General features: G+C 36.8%; 2 protein-coding genes across 5 annotated transcripts; both read right to left on the reverse strand.

Annotated features, from left to right (window-relative positions):
• Positions 1–62: 62 nt before the first annotated feature.
• LOC135130991 (uncharacterized) lies at positions 63–4,299 on the reverse strand. Its single transcript, XM_064058484.1, has 4 exons — positions 4,193–4,299; positions 3,973–4,035; positions 3,834–3,893; positions 63–3,770 (listed from the first exon to the last, which is right to left on the reverse strand). Exons 2-4 carry the CDS (start codon positions 3,991–3,993, stop codon positions 774–776), a joined length of 3,078 nt encoding a protein of 1,025 aa, XP_063914554.1. The 5' UTR covers positions 3,994–4,035; positions 4,193–4,299; the 3' UTR covers positions 63–773.
• Positions 4,300–9,478: 5,179 nt separating this feature from the next.
• On the reverse strand, positions 9,479–14,642 carry LOC135130947 (uncharacterized). 4 transcript variants are annotated; one of them, XM_064058424.1, is made up of 5 exons: positions 14,588–14,627; positions 14,513–14,534; positions 14,196–14,293; positions 14,075–14,134; positions 9,479–14,012 (listed from the first exon to the last, which is right to left on the reverse strand). In XM_064058424.1, exons 3-5 carry the CDS (start codon positions 14,214–14,216, stop codon positions 9,573–9,575), a joined length of 4,521 nt encoding a protein of 1,506 aa, XP_063914494.1. In that variant the 5' UTR covers positions 14,217–14,293; positions 14,513–14,534; positions 14,588–14,627; the 3' UTR covers positions 9,479–9,572. The 4 variants fall into 4 exon arrangements, with proteins under 4 accessions (XP_063914494.1, XP_063914495.1, XP_063914493.1 ...); XM_064058425.1 differs by lacking the exon at positions 14,513–14,534 and having other exon boundaries at positions 14,588–14,642; XM_064058423.1 differs by having other exon boundaries at positions 14,513–14,601.
• Between the last annotated feature and the right edge of the window lie 1,395 nt (positions 14,643–16,037).

Genomic DNA, 16,037 nt, shown 5'->3' on the forward strand with positions numbered 1-16,037 from the left:
ATATTAATAGACCGAGTATAAAGTGGTACCAAGTGCCACACAAAAGAAAATTGACAGTTTATGGATATAGTAAATTTATTCCGTCAAAAAAAAAAATATATACCTATATACTAATACGGGAGTGTTTTAGGTTTAAAAATAATGTTTAATGTAAATATCAGCAATTTAATGATCCAATCTAATCCTTGTCCAGAAGCTGAACAATGTGATCGTTGAGACTATAACATGCTAGGTATAACGGTGTTGCACCACTGCTATCAGTACGTTCCAAGGCCGTATCATTCTCAAGCAGCATTACCACAGTTTCATAGTGTGTACTTTTTTTTACACACGTAATGAAAAGGCGTCTTTCCGTATGTTGTATCAGTAACATTAACATCAGCACCATTCGCAATCACTACTGCTAAAATACCAGAAAGTTTGTTGATACAACAATGTTGACGTTTTAAAAAGTTGATCATTTCGTAAACATGGTTGAGGTAACTGCGCTGCAAAAGATCATTTTCATCAACTTTCTCGCATTGTATTGCTCGAACTGCATACGAATAGAACTATCCAAATAAATTGATATATACTTGTTTTTTTTGAACATATGAATCAAGTCTTCGTAGTCGAAAAGAAGACAGTACTGTAGAATCGTATCTATGTTTTTTAAAAACAATTTCGTTTCGATGTTGGTCTTTTTTGTCAAGAGCGTCAAGGGTAAAACTCGAATGAAGTTTGCTTCGTGAAACAGCGATTCCTGGTGTAAGACCTGCCGAATTTCTTCTTCGTCACACTTCCGTATCAAGGATTTTTCTATTTGCTTCTGGGTCAGGTTTCGTGTGGCGAAATTGTGGTGACGCCTTAACGACAAAAAGGTTTCTGTCGACAGGGAACTTTACCAACTGATACCTCTCGCACCACAAGCAAGCGACTTTCAACACGCTTCTACCGATTTCATCCACGTTACGAAACTCTTCATCTGGAAAATTTTCCACAAGATGGTGGTTCTTATACAAAACTGCGACATGAATTGGCGATTTTCTCGCCAAAATCAAATCAAAGAAAAACCGAACATTGTTGTATTTTGACTCAAATGTGAAGTTTTGGATGTGAATGGCTTTTTCTTCGTGCTCTGCAAGGTAAGCAGCCGCCAAATATTCGCCGAAAGAGTTGTGGAAGAACTTCGGACAGGCTTGGTCACTCACGTCGGTTATAAAACCTTCAGGATCCTTACTGGTGCTGATTTCTCTTCTAATTTTATATTTTTGTAAAACCGTTTCGTCGAAGTACAGCCTCATAGCCAACGCTTTATAATAATCCAGTTGCTTATCTTTTACGTTAAAGTATCGATTACGGATCATGTCGCTCGCGTTCTCTATGTCATCGATCCCTTCCTTCTCTCTAAAGTGGAAGTAAAATTTCTCCTCGACGAAGCGTTCGTACAAGTCGGCGATTGAAAAAATTTCGTCCAATAAACGACTGTATCTGAGGCGATCCCTCAATAACAGTTCCGACAAAATATATATCTGTAAAGGTATCCCTAGAATGTCGTTGTGAGGAAACAGCCGGATGTTGTTCCTTATCTTGACGAAAATCTCGTCCAGTTCTGAACATTCTAACCTGTTCTTGAGGTACGTTTTCTGGTCGTCTTCGTCGAACTCCTTCAACGTCCTCGATAAAACGTGGAAGTACTCCTCTAGGTCTTCACGCAGAAGGTATCTACAGGTAATCCAATGGCAAGCGTCTTCAGCTTCTGACAATTTATTGATAATGCGTTTGACTGTTTTGTACCCGTCGTTATTCAGTTCGTCCAAGCCGTCCCAAAAGTACCTGACGCGCCCTTCCGCAAACAAAGCTTCTATTACTTCAAAGTCAAAATTGCTATTCTGGCTTTTGATTGTTTCAGCTATGTACGCTTTGAACTCGTCGACGTTGTCTATTTTTCGGCGAAAGTAAGTTGAGTGATTGTTGACATAAATGAGTACGTTCCAGGCTGTTGGAGCGCTGGTGTTTTTCAAAGTTTTTGCAAGGGTGGTTTTTCCCATACCGGGGTCAGCACACACGAGATTGATGTTGTCTTCGTACCGCTTCAGCTCCGATTCTTCAATGAAAGTACCACCTAGTAAAAATTGATGTAAGTTTTGGTTTGTTGAACTTCTGACCCATTCAAAGCCGTCCATGGAGGAAAAATAGCGCAAATGGTAGCAACAGTGTCCACGAGGAACGGTTTTACATATAGTAGCGAATTGTTCTTTTGATATATCGTTCTCGCTTAGTACTACGAACCCGTCTTGTTTGATAGAGGGTTTTTCGTACGTCAAAAACTCCTCCATCCTGATAGCTTCTATGTTTGGAAATTGATTTTTGAATGCAGTTATTGGAGACACACAACTGAACACTACTAGACTTTGCGGTAAATCTATCTCCTCCAAGAACTCGTACTTGATAATATTCCTTGACAGAAACCTGGAGATCGGTGACGGTGGAAGATCCTCTGGTTTACCTATTAATAGTGCTTTATCCAACATCGCCACGAGTTTGTCTACGTCCAAAATACCAACAATTCTATCCCCTTTGCCGATTAAATCCCCCAAACTAATCTCCCGTTTACCTTGTATAGAACAAGTAAAGGTTGATAGTATCCTCTTGTACAAAATCTTCTTCCTTTTCTTCAGATTTAGCAAATTATGAAAAGTGCTGTAACCTCCAGGCGATTTAGCATTCAAAACGATAAACTTTTTTCGTTCGCAAAGACTTATAGCTTTTTGAGTTGCTTCGCTGTCTTCTACTACTAAAGGGCATTTACCCATCAACCACAAAACTTTCGTCCACTCTTCGTCATTGAGGTCTTTCAAACAGTTGACGCTAGATCCAAGTATTTGGTATTGTTTTGCTCTTTTCAAATACTCCAAATTCTTCACCGACTGTCTTTCCTTCAAACAGTGCCACAGATTTTTAATTTTGAGGTAGCTTTCAGTTGAAAGACAAGTAACGTCGAATTTTGAAATAGCTTTTTTCAACAGCTTAGATTTTTTGTCTTCGGGTTTTGGTTCAAAAGAAAGAAATCGTGTCGGTGATAGTATCAACAACGCAACCACATGTTTGACGAAAGATAAATGCAATGTAGTTTTGGAATTTGTGTTCTGGTTCCATTTTCTTACGAATTCTATGTAGTTCTTGGAAATGAGTTCGTCTTGACAACTAAACTTTGAAACAAAAATCTCTTTGATATCTTCCTTGATTGCGTCAGCGGTGCCGTAGTTGGTAACCAAGGTAAAATTTTTGAAAAAGTTTTCGTAGTCTTGTAAAGCGTTTGTATTTGTGTCCGCTATCTCAAATCGAAAGTGCTTCTTCTTGATTTTCTTTATGGATACGTTAAACTTCACATTGTCATTTTCCATCACAAGTTCTTTATCGTCAACCTCAAACTTTCTGTTAGTAACAAGAATGAATTTGAAAGTTCCAACAGTCGTTGTTTTTTGTCGATATTCCTCGAAATACTTCATAACACTAAAATCCCCCTTTTTGGCCACTAATGCCTGTTTGGTTAAAATTCCTCCAGTGTTTGCGTACTTCAACTGCACTGCATACGTCCCTTTGAGATTAACTTCCTGGGAATCCACGTCAAAGACAGTGTCGTCCATGGACCCAAAATCAGGGTGGTTTGACCACACGTTGAATTTTGTAATTTTTTCATTGTTGATCAGGTTCAACAACAAACGTGCAACGTAAAGTTCTTCGAATAGTCCTCCATCGTTGGTGGTTCCAGGACGTTTTTTAAAGGTCTGTAGATTGAGAAATAAGGCTTTTATAACGTAAACACACGTTATGGTGTATAAGGAACTTACGAAAGAGGGGTCATTTAGGTCCAAGAGGTTGTGATAAAACTGGTTAAGGCCATTGTTGTTCTATGGAAAAAGAAGACATATATAAATATCGTGAAAACAAGTGGTAAATGGTGACGTCATAATTGTAAATTAGATTTACCTGACAGCTACTAGTCGACATGTTTGTGTGAATTACTGCATACTGCTTGAGGTAACTGTAAAACTAAAAATACCCTATGATAAATATTTTGGGAACGTTTTGAGATTATGAAGATCAGATTACGCCATCTATCAAATAAAAACCGGCGAAAGTTAGTAGCGGGATGGGCGGGGTTATTTTTACTTGTAAAAGCGTATGAACTTTAGGATTCGGAACTTACTTTGGCTACTCCTTCATCATTGTAGGTGAAGAAATAAAAAATTAAATGTGCAGATTTTTAGGTTATGAACTGACCTTTGGTTAAGAATAATATGAATATAACAGTAAACTAGAGTGAGTTTATAACACTGAACCATTATCAATTAACCTTGAAACCGAGTAGAATGTCTGTATGTTGGGTTGTCTGCATTTATTTGTCGGTTTGTGATGCAGTCAAAAGAGATTTGTTTAGTCGACTGTAGTTGTTAATTCCACAACAAATATGCTTGTCTTTTCAAGTCATCAATATTAGAATATTTGGCTAGATTTTACTAGTAGCCAATGTTGGGGACAGATACTTTTAAAAATATCTTGATACAGATATATAGATACATGGAAGATAAAAGAATCTAGATACAGATTGTTTTCGATTTTTTCGAAATGTATCTAGATACAGATACAAGAAAACAGATACTTTTTGAAGCTTTGGCGAATAAAATAACTGAAAACATGTTTATGTATTTTTTTATGTATTGTTTAAAGAATTTTTTAAAATTAACAACATTTCGAACGTATTGTCACCTAAATTATTTCTTCTTGGTGTCAGAATTTGGTTTCCGCTACTAAACACCCGTTCCACAGGTGCAGAAGAAGGGATTGTGGTATTAAATTTAAAAAATAAACATTTTACTGTAGCATAGTTATTCAAGACTGAAACATTTTTTTTTTGTGACGATTTTTTCTTACCAGTCGTAAGTCGTGGGGCGGTGCTTATTTGCAAAATCCTTGATTTTCTACGAAAAATTGCTATGTGAAACATGTTCTTTAGTAATCGTGTTGTTCAAAGCAAACTATATGTACGTATTAAATAAAAAAGAAAGCCAAAAGATAAGCTCCACCCATTCGTTTTGATCTTAGTCTGGCTTTAACTTTTACATAATATACTTAGTATTCTTTGAAACATGTCTTACATGGTAATTTCTTGTTGCAAAATAAGACTTTTGCAATTCAGCTCCTCCCTCTTAGCTCACGGCGAATACAAAAAGATCATCACAATCGAGATAGGGTGGGTGGGCGGGTCTTATTTTTTGCCTTTTTTTCTTAATAAACGTTGTTATCTTTTCACGACAAAAACTTAAAACCGATATAAATTCCTTCGGTGAGTCTATAATCATTGCAGTCATATTTTATTCGGATTTATAATAAAATTCCAAAAGAAAAAATACTTGCTAAAATTGTTTCAAAATGCATAACATGCAGTCTCGTTTTTTCAAAAGTCTGCTAAAACCATGGTAGAAATCAAGAGAAGTCACACATCTGACGTACAAAAGCAAAAAACAACCGCTGATTCCTCGGTGACGAAAAAATATAACAAACAAATTAAATTAAATTGCCTAGTAGTAGCAGTATTAATTTATTATTTGCCCTACAGGCTTAATAAGATTCCCAGTAGGGGTACAAATTAACTTAATCTACTTATATAATACAAATAAATCAATAAAATAGATAAATACATAAAATAATTATTCGAGTTTTATATAATAAGTTCCCTTATCTTCCGTACTTCTTTCATCCAGTCCAGTCCTCTTCCATCCTCGTTTAGCACTTTCCTTCGATTCTCTCAATCCTTCACATCCTTCCAGCATATGCTCTATTGTTTCTCCTTCTGTCAGTTTCATCCATCCAAAAATTATTCTCTTTCTCTTCATTTCCACACTTAAATCTCGCCATCATTCTATTCCCCTTTATACTCTCTTTCTGTGTACTTTGGTACTTCATCCTCTACCATTTTTCTATACTCTGCGTTATATCTAGACTCCGATATTCTCGATCTGCGTTCTTGCTTATCTGCATCCTTATCTCTTACACTCAGTTCTTCTTTCATACTCCTTTCTATTTCTCTCATTCTCTGTATTTCTTCACATGCATATCCCTTTCCTTCATAATACTTGTCTTTTTCGTTCCAAACATGTTTTCCCCCATTCTTTCTTATGTCTTTCCGACATTCTTACAATATTTTGCAATCACCTCTCTCACTAAACTTCTCTTCAAATCCAACCGCCCTTTTACCCGCTTCCACTCTCATTTTCTCCCTTTTTGTATCTTTTCTCACTACATACTCTCTCTATTTCTTCATATTCCCTCCATCCCCAAATCTCAGCTCCATATATAAATATACTTTTGATCAAACTATCAAACATCATCCTTTTCCTATATAATGTAATAACCGAAACTTCCCGCCTTTAAATTGACCTTGAAAAAGTTTGAAAGGCCCGCGAAAAATTCAAAAATTCAAAATTTGGCCTTGGCTGTGATCGTCTAACACCTAGGAACCTACGTTGTGTTTTTTTTTTTGTTTTTGAAAAATGGCCGGAAGACGTTCTTTAATGCAAGTGAGCATATACTGCATGTGAGTTGAGAGCGTAAGAAATAATAGACAAAATTAGGGAAGTCGAAATCCTTCCTTAAGAGGAAAAAAAAACGAAGAGTGACAGTGACTCAGCATGTCCTTCTGGTGGCTCCGCAGGGCTAAGGCGTCATCGGTCTTCATTCCCCAAAATCCTCTAGGGTCTTATTCACCGAAATATTACATTTCAAACACCTTAAGTTATATGAAAGAAAACACTCGCGAATTGACAGACATACACATATGAAAAACGGACAAACGGAAAATTCTGTACATCTGTTTGGAATCAATGCAAATATTGGAATATCACAAATTTAATAAAAACAAAGCAAAATCTGAATCAAGTAACTGGATGCAAAAACACAAGTTATTACAGGCGTGTGGCGGCAGATTTTTAAAGTTACGGCAGTTAACAGGAGCACAACAAAAGTACCCCTGGGGTGTTGTAACACAAGCGGAGTTTGGGGCTACCGGTCTGGAGCTGTTCTCCCCCCACGACGGTGATTCTATCTATCGCAAAGCCTACCCCACACGCATATCTCCATTACGAACGTGCCCTGCGGAACTAGGCCATTACGGTCGCCAGACCCGCAAGAGGATCTAGGCTAGCACGAAGCCTAGAACTTTACAATATCGGCGGCCGCCCCTGAATCTATCCAAACCTGTGGACTTGTACAGGTGGCACGATAAATCTCGCCAGCTCGACTAGGAACCGAACTTCGCTTCTGCCACGTTCTCTGTGTCATTTAACCTCAATTCCATTTTTTAAATATTAAAATAAATTAAAAAATTAAATTAAATTGGACATCAAATAATTTATATGAGAGAAACATTCATCAACAAAATATTTACAAAACAAAACTTAGTAACGATTTATGAAACAAAAGATTTGGTGTGAAATGAACTTGTACAAATAGAAATATTATGTGAGGTTAAAACTGTTACGTTCAATTAAAATTATACAACAAATAAAATTACTGAAGTTAAAACTGTGAGATTGAGAAATATTGTATGAAGTGAAAATTTGCAAAGTTAACAAAATTTACATGAGATTAATAATAATTGCCACACTTGATTGAACTTTTTCCTACAGAATCTTTTATAAGCTAGCAAGAGCCCCGCCCACCCGCCCCCTCTTCATTCCACTGATTACTCTTAATATTGTTCAGTTTTATCTTAGCAAGTTTTAGCCCCGCCCACCCACCCTTTTTTTCTTAGGGGATATGTCATTTGCCAAAGTCGATCTTATCTTATTAATAAATACTAGACCCACCCACCCGCCCTCTTTTCTTAGAGGCTATGTCATTTTCCAAAATCAATCTTATTTCAGCAGACACCAGCGACGATTTTAACGATTTTATTTCTCTTCAACTGAGATCTACCTTTCATTCGGACTAGACAAAATGAGTCACGGAAATGGAGCCAGGGTGGGTGTGAGATTACAAAATTTGCTATTATAAACATGATTAAGTTTCCTTTGTTTCTTCTCTTCAGCTGGGGTAGTACTTTTTTTATATAAAATTAATAACCGAAATGGAGTCGGGCGGGTGGGCGGGATTTGTTATATGTTCTTCTGCAGAGCTGTAATTAGCTGATCGAAAATAGGCTGTAAAAAAGCGCCAATCGTAACTTTTTGTTGTACTATTTGTTATAATATATAATATGGGACTAAGTATAACTTTTTCCTAGAGAGTTTTTCATAGGCAAGCACTGGGCCTTCCCACCCACCCCTTCTTCGTTCTAATGACTACTCTTACTATTGTTCAGTCCTATCTTAGAAAAAATACTAGCCCCGCCCGCCCACTCACTAAATTCTTAGAGGGTCTCATTTGCCAAAATCACTCTTATCTTAGCAAGTTTTAGCTCCGCCCACCCACCCTCTTGTTTCTTAGAGGCTATGTCATTTTCCAAAATTAGTCTCATCTTAGCAAGTACCTTTATTTTCTTAAAGAGTATATAATTTGCCAAGATCAAAGAAAAAACTCATTTTGGCAAATTATATCCCCTTTAAGAACACAGAGGGCGGGTGGGCGGGCTATTACTTGTTAAGTTAAGATTGATTTTGGCAGACGACATATCCTCTAAGAAAAAAATGGGTGGGTGGGCGGGGCTAAGTTTAACTTTCTCCTAGAGAGTCTTTTATCGGCAAGCAGCCTCACAATAGCTTGATAGTAAAGAAAATATTTATTAAAATATCAATCGATAAAAGTTAAAGAAAAACAAAATACAAAGGAGAAGACACGCTCTATCCCACAGCAACTTCTTTCCTCCACCGTAATAAGACTTCTCGGCATCGGGATTAGCAAGTTGTGAGGCATGCCCCGATGAATTAATCATGATAACGATGATAAGCACCTAAGGGAAGAAAATATCATAACCCCCGCCAGTTCGCAGTATAAATGAACTATTAGCAATATTGTGTGAAGAATTAAGAAGTGTTATAATGTAACGCTTACGTATATGCATCTAGAAGCTTAATCGTAATTAAACAATAAGGTGTTTTCCTGACTAAGTGAATTTCATGAAATCAAGTGGTTTATTTAAATAATCCTGATTGTTAAATTGTGTTTGCACTTGCTGAATATTAAGAAAAATTAACTTCAGAATGAATCTACGTCATGCGGTTTCTCTCTCTACCCATTAACCAACCCTGTAACTAGAAACCCCTAGCGCTAAATCGTACGATTACCAAGCAAGCATTTCCGTGCGTCAGGTTGCCTACGTTTAACGATTCCCTTTTTTGTGATTGAATTTTTTTTTCTTTCAAATTCAAATTATTCAGACGTGATTTCGCGCCGCTGTTAATTAATTTCAGCGCGAAAATTTTGATTTAAATTCGGTCACCACAACATCAAAGAAAATTGACTGTTTATGAATATAGTACATTTATTCAGTCAAAAATATGCTTGTCTTTAGAACAATGTTCGAATATTTGGCTAGATTTTACTATTAAGTACTAACATGGCAGTGTTTTAGGTTTATAGATCATATTTAATTAATTAGTGTAACCATAAAATTTAGCTCCATGTCGAGTCAAAATTTCCATGGCGTCGTAGTGATCTTTGGCGAAAGCATAATTTAAAGGCGTTCGTGCACTCTTATCTGGAAGATTTATTTCCGCTCCATTTTCTATCAGCAACTTAATGATCCAATCTAATCCTTGTCCTGAAGCGTGATGCAGTGGAGTTTTACCCTCATTCGTGCAAGCGTTGCAGTTTGCACCTTTTTGAACCAAAAGCTGAACAATGTGATCATTTAGACTACAGCATGCACGGTATAATGGTGTTGCACCAGTATTATCAGTACGTTCCAAGGCAGCACCATTTTCAAGCAACATTACCACGATTTCATAGTGTGTACTTTTTCTACACACGTAATGTAGAGGCGTCCTTCCGTATGTAGTATCAACAAGATTAACATCAGCACCATTCGCAATCACTAGTGCTAAAATACTAGAAAGTCTGTTGATGCAACAATGATGCACTGAAGTCAGTCCTTCTGAATCACGACAATTTAGTACCGCTGGAGTTAGCTTCTCGATCAGGACGTTCACTACGGACTTGTGTCCCCATTTGCAAGCCATGTGTATGTACATCAACCCTTTTCGATTAACATAATCTAAGTAGGCACCTCTTTCTAGCAACAGTTCGCAAATTTTGTCATGTTTGCTAAGAGCGGCGTTGTACAACGGCGTTTTGCCATCTAAATCTTCAACATCGATCGTTATGTCGAAAGTAGTTAAATATTCCGCAATGGCGTAGTGACCGTAGGCACAAGCTAGATGAAGAGGCGTCCTTCCGTAGGTATCTACAAAGTTTACGGGTGCTCGGTACTCAATCAACAGTTGAACCATCTCAAAAATCCCCTTACTACAGCAGTGGTGAAGCAAGGTTTTGCTAAAAGCAGTCTCGAAGTGTAAGTGCGCACCATGCTTAAGTAATAGCCTACAGATGGCGTAGTCTCCTCCAAAACAAGCATGGTGTATAGGTGTTTTCTTGTTTGAATCCACGGAATTCAAATTTGCGCCGTGTTGTATTAAAAAGTCGACCATTTCATAGTCGCCGTTGACGCAAGCAAGTTGAAGAAGATTTTCTTCGTTTTTTGCCAAGAATTTCTCATCTTTCTTTTTGGCTGCTAGCGCTTTCATCACCTTTATTGATTTGTATTGTACGATCTGGTGGATAATCGAACTACCGGAACTATCACGCATCTGCCAGATTTCTTGGCACGTGTCAATCAAGTCTTCATAGTCAAAAAGAACGCAGTATTGGAGAACCGTGAAAATGTTTTCTGCGAAGAAATCCGTTCTCTTGTTGGTCTTTTTTGTCAAGAGAATCAAGGGTAAAACTCGGATGAAGTTTGATTCGTGAAACAGCGATTCCTGGTGTAAGACCCTCTGAATTTCTTCTTCTTCATATTTCTGCAGCAGTAAAACTAGGATTTTTCCATTTATTTCTGGTTCAGGTTTCATGTTGCGAAAATGTGGTGGTTTTTTCACGACGAAAATATTTTCCTTGGCTTGGACGTTCACCACCGGATATTTCTCGCACCATAAACACGCCACTTCTAGCACGCTCCTCCCCCCTTCATCCACTTTACGAAACTCACCATCTTGAAAACTTTCCACAAGATGGTGGTTCTTATACAACACTGCAACATGAATTGGCGACTTTTTCGCCAAAATCAAATCAAAGAAAAACCGAATATTGTTGTATTTTGAGTCAAAAGTGAAGTTTTGAATGTGAAGGAGTTTTTCTCTGTGTTGTGCAAGATAGGCAGCTGCAAAGTATTCGCCGAAGGAGTTGTGGAAGAACTCCGCTTTGTCGCTGACATCTGTGATAAATCCTGCAGGATCCTTATCTGCGACGAGTTCTCTCTTAATCTCAAGCTTCTGTAAAACCGTTTCGTCGAAGTAGAGCCTCAAAGCCGATTCTTTATAATAACTTAGTTGATTATTTTTTTCTTTGGTTATTCGTTCATAAACCAAATCGTTCACGTCCTCCATGTTCTCGATCCCTTCCTTCTCTCTAAAGTGGAAGTTAAATTTCTCCTCGACGAAGCGTTCGTACAAATCGGCGATTGAAAAAATTTCGTCCAATAAACGACTGTATCTGAGGCGATCCCTCAATAACAGTTCCGACAAAATATATATCTGTAAAGGTATCCCTAGAATGTCGTTGTGAGGAAACAGCCGGATGTTGTTCCTTATCTTGACGAAAATCTCGTCCAGTTCTTGGTCCGAGCACTCTAACCGGTTCTTGAGATACGTCTTCTGGTCGTCCTCGTCGAACTCTTTCAACGTTCGTGATAAAACGTGGAAGTAGTTTTCTAGATCCTCACGCAAGAGACTTCTGCAAGTAATCCAGTGTTGAGAGTAATCAGCTTTTGACAGTTCCTTGATAATGCTCTTGACTGTTCTGAATCCGTTATCAGACAGTTCGTCTAAACCATCCCAAAAGTACTTGACCCGACCTTCTGCAAACAAAGCTTCTACTACTTGAAAGTCGAAACGACTATTCTGCGTTTTGATTGTGTTGGCTATGTAGGTTTTGAAGTTATCGACATTGTCTCCTTTTTCGCGGAAGTACTTCGAATGGTCTCTGACATAAATGAGGACGCTCCAGGTCGTTGGCGCACTGATGTTTTTCAAAGTTTTCGCAAGAGTGGTTTTTCCTATACCGGGGTCGGCACACACGAGATTGATATTGTCGTCTTCGGACCGCGTCAGCTCTGATTCTTCAATGAAAGTACCACTTAGTAAAAATTGAGTTAGGTTTTGGTTCTTTGTTGAACTTCGGACCCATTCAAAGCCGTCCGTGGAAGAGAAGTAACGCAAATGGTAGCAACGTCGACCACGAGGTACCTTTTTACATATAGTTGCGAATTCTTCTTTTGATATGTCGTTCTCGCTTAGTACTACGAACTCGTCTTGTTTGGTGCCGGAGTTTGCGTCAGTCAAAAACTCGTCCACATCGATGGCTTCTACGTGCGGAAATTGCTTTTTGAATGTAGTTACTGAAGACACACAACTAACCACTACAAGATTTTTTTGTAAATCTATTTTGTCTAAGAACTTGTACTTGATCATGTTCCTTGATAGAAACCTAGATATCGGTGACGGTGGAAGATCCTCTGGTTGCCCGATCAAGAGTGCTTCATCTACCATCGCCACAAGTTTGTCTGCGTCCAAAATAGCGACGATTTTCTCCCTCTTGTCGATTAAATCTTCCAACCTAATCTCCCGTTTACCTTGAATGGAACAAGTAAACGTCGACAATATCCTCTTGTACAAAATCTTCCATTTCTTCAGATTTAGCAAACTACGAAAAGGACGAAAAACGGAATAACTCACAACCGATTTAACGTTAAAAACGATAAACTTTTTTCGTTCGCAGAGACCTATAGCTTTCCGAGTTGCCTCACTGTCTTCTACTACTAAAGGGCATTTACCCAACAACCACAAGAATTTCGTCCACTCTTCGTCATTGAGGTCTTTCAAAGACTTGACTCTGGATCCAAAAATTTGGTACTGTCTTGCTCGTTTCAAATATTCCAAATTGTTCACCGACTGTCTTTCCTTCAAACCGTACCACCAATTTTTAACTTTGGGGTAGGCGTCACTTGAAAGACAAATAACGTCGAATTTTGAGATAGCTTTTCTTAGCAGTTTGAATTTTTTGCCTTCGGGTTCTTGGTCAAAAGAAAGAAATCGTGTCGGTGATAGTATTAATAACGCAATCACGTGTTTAGCGAAAGATGAATGCAGTGTAGTTTTCTGACTCATGTTCTTGCTCCAGTTCCCCACGAATTCTATATACCTCTTAAAAATTAGTTCGTCCTGACAACTAAACCTTGATATAAAAATCTCTCTAATGTTTTTGTTGATTTCATCAATGGAGTCGCAGTTGGTAATCAAGGTAAAATTTTTGAAAAAGTGTTCGTAGTCTTGTATAGCAGTTGCATTAGTGTCCACTATCTCAAAGCGAAAGTGTTTCTTCTTCTTCTTGATTTTCTTTATAGATACGTTAAACTTCACATTGTCATTCTCCATCACAAGTTCTTTATCGTCAATGTCAAACTTTCTGTTAGTGACAAGAATGAATTTGAAAGTTCCAACCGTTGTTGTTTTTTGTCGATATTCCTGGAAATACTTCATAACACTAAAATCCCCTTTTTTGGCCACTAATGCCTGTTTGGTTAAAATTCCTCCGGCGGTTGCATACTTCAACTGCACTGCATACGTCCCTTTGAGATTAACATCATTGGAATACACGTCAAAGACCACGTCGTCCATAGCGCCAAAATGTGGGTGGTTTGACCACACGTTAAATTTTGTAATTTTATCATTGTTGATTAGGTTCAACAACAAATGTGCAACGTAGACTTCTTCGAATAGTCCTCCATCGTCGGTGGTTCCAGTGCGTTTTTTAAAGACCTGAGGAGTGATAAATCTTTTATAACAACTGTAAACGGATGTAATGGTGTAAAGTAACTCACGCAAGAGGGGTCATTTTGGTCCAACAGGTTATGGTAGTAGTGGTTAGGACCATTCTTACCCTATGAAAACGAACAAAAAACTTATTATTATTACTATTATACAAACGTTACAAAAATTTACCTGGAAGCGTCTTGTTGACATAGTGCGATTTTATGTTTTCACACTGGTTTGACATTGCCTGTGGGATTTACTATGTTTTGGTTGAGGCAACTGTAAAACTAAAAACACCCTATCAAAACAATAGTGAACTGGAAAGACTTGTATTCATTTAAAAAAATTTGGATTGTCGGGGTTCACAGAAGACATAATAGTTGATAATAATAACAAAGTTGTGACGTTGCTGTGACACAATTTAGATCAGTCTGTCAAAATTATCAAACTATCAAAGATAACAGTTGCAAAAACATATTATAAATTGATTGACATTAAGAACTTACTTTAGGCACTCCTGGGTTGTACCTACGTGTGGAAATAAAAAATTAAATGTGCGAATCTTTAGGTTATAAACTGACCTTTGAGTAAGAATAAGGTGAACCTAACGGTAAACCAAGGTTAGTTTCTGTGGTTTATAGTGAACCACTATCAATCAACCTTGAGGACACAGATACTTATATGTATATTGGGTTGTCTACGTTGTTTACATCCTTGGCTCTTTGTATGACTTTTTCAAATTTTATTATTAAATTGCGAGAATATTAACACGTGGATTTAATAAAAAAATATTGTGTTATGTTGAATCAAGTTGGTATAAAACAGTTTTTCATTATCGCGTGGTCATTGCTTGTTGGCTATAAAACAATACTATTTGTGAGAACTTTATGAGGCAAACAAAAATTTGTGACGGAAAGTTGTTATTGGAAAAATACGGATATAAAACTATACAAAACAGCAATCGTAGTAGTAATACTAAGAGTACTAACGAGAAAGGAAGACACCGAGAAGAATAATGGAGCTAAAAAAGACGCAAGAAAAGAAATGTACCTAGATAAAAATAAAAAATAAAGCTCAAGTGGAGACCACTAGGTAGTTGATCAACAGCAAGACGGAAAAATGGTGCGAGGACTAAGCTTACGAAAGACATGATAAAAATGGACAGCACAAACTGGCGAGAAAAATAAAAGAAAGAATAGAATAGAATAAATAATAGAATCGACAAAAAACGCAGAACTGTTAGAGATCAAGTGGTACGGTTCTTTAAGTAGCATAGGAACATTAAAATTATTATCTATTATACATAGTTATTTCTTATTTAGTACATCCTATATATTTTTAATTATTCTCATTAGCTTCTTGCTATGCTGTCTACCAATGGTTAATTTTTGAAATTTCGATGAGACGTTTTCTGGTTATTCCGATTTTCTTGATTTTTTTTAGACACAAAAACCACAATAACGATATTTTTAAAACGTGTGTTACAATATTTTACCAATTAAATAAAATTTTAATATACAGAGTGTTTGTGAAAAATTTTGTAAGGTTACCGATATTTCAGTTCGTTCAATAGAAAAATTTTTCAAGCACTTGATTTTTAATTTTTGAATTCTTCAAGGACATTTTGTAATATTTTCTTGCGCCAACATGATTTTTTTATGTTGCTAAAAATCTAAAACCTAAGAAATTGAAAAATTAAAAAATATAAAAACTGAAAAATTGAAGAAATGAGTGAAACGAAAAATGAAAAATTGAACAACCCAAAAATTAAAATCGACGTACTCAAAAATTGAAAAATTGATTTTTTGTTAATTAAAAAACGATACATTGTAAAATAAAAAAATTAAAAAAACGAAAAATTCTGAAATTGAAAACTCGAAAAATGTGAATCAAAAAATTGTCTGTCGAAAAATTGAAGAAGTAAAAAATTGTAAAATCGAAAAATTGTAAATTATAAAAATTCTCGTTGAATTGGATCATTGAAAATTTCAAAAACTGAAAAATTAAAAATTGAAAACTTCGACTTGAAAG

Source organism: Zophobas morio, unplaced genomic scaffold, assembly GCF_036711695.1.
Source record: "Zophobas morio isolate AGI-343-1 ecotype UQ-CSIRO unplaced genomic scaffold, CSIRO_AGI_Zmor_V1 ptg000018l, whole genome shotgun sequence".
Lineage (NCBI taxonomy): Eukaryota > Metazoa > Arthropoda > Insecta > Coleoptera > Tenebrionidae > Zophobas > Zophobas morio.

Bases quoted from the DNA above. Each gene is read 5' to 3' on its own strand.
- LOC135130947 (XM_064058425.1), bottom strand. From the start codon at position 14,216: ATGTCAACAAGACGCTTCCAG. The intron at 14,135-14,195 runs GTAAATTTTTGT...TCGTTTTCATAG, and splicing joins TGTCAACAAGACGCTTCCAG to GGTAAGAATGGTCCTAACCA. The intron at 14,013-14,074 runs GTGAGTTACTTT...ATCACTCCTCAG, and splicing joins ACCAAAATGACCCCTCTTGC to GTCTTTAAAAAACGCACTGG.
- LOC135130991 (XM_064058484.1), bottom strand. From the start codon at position 3,993: ATGTCGACTAGTAGCTGTCAG. The intron at 3,894-3,972 runs GTAAATCTAATT...CTTTTTCCATAG, and splicing joins TGTCGACTAGTAGCTGTCAG to AACAACAATGGCCTTAACCA. The intron at 3,771-3,833 runs GTAAGTTCCTTA...CTCAATCTACAG, and splicing joins ACCTAAATGACCCCTCTTTC to ACCTTTAAAAAACGTCCTGG.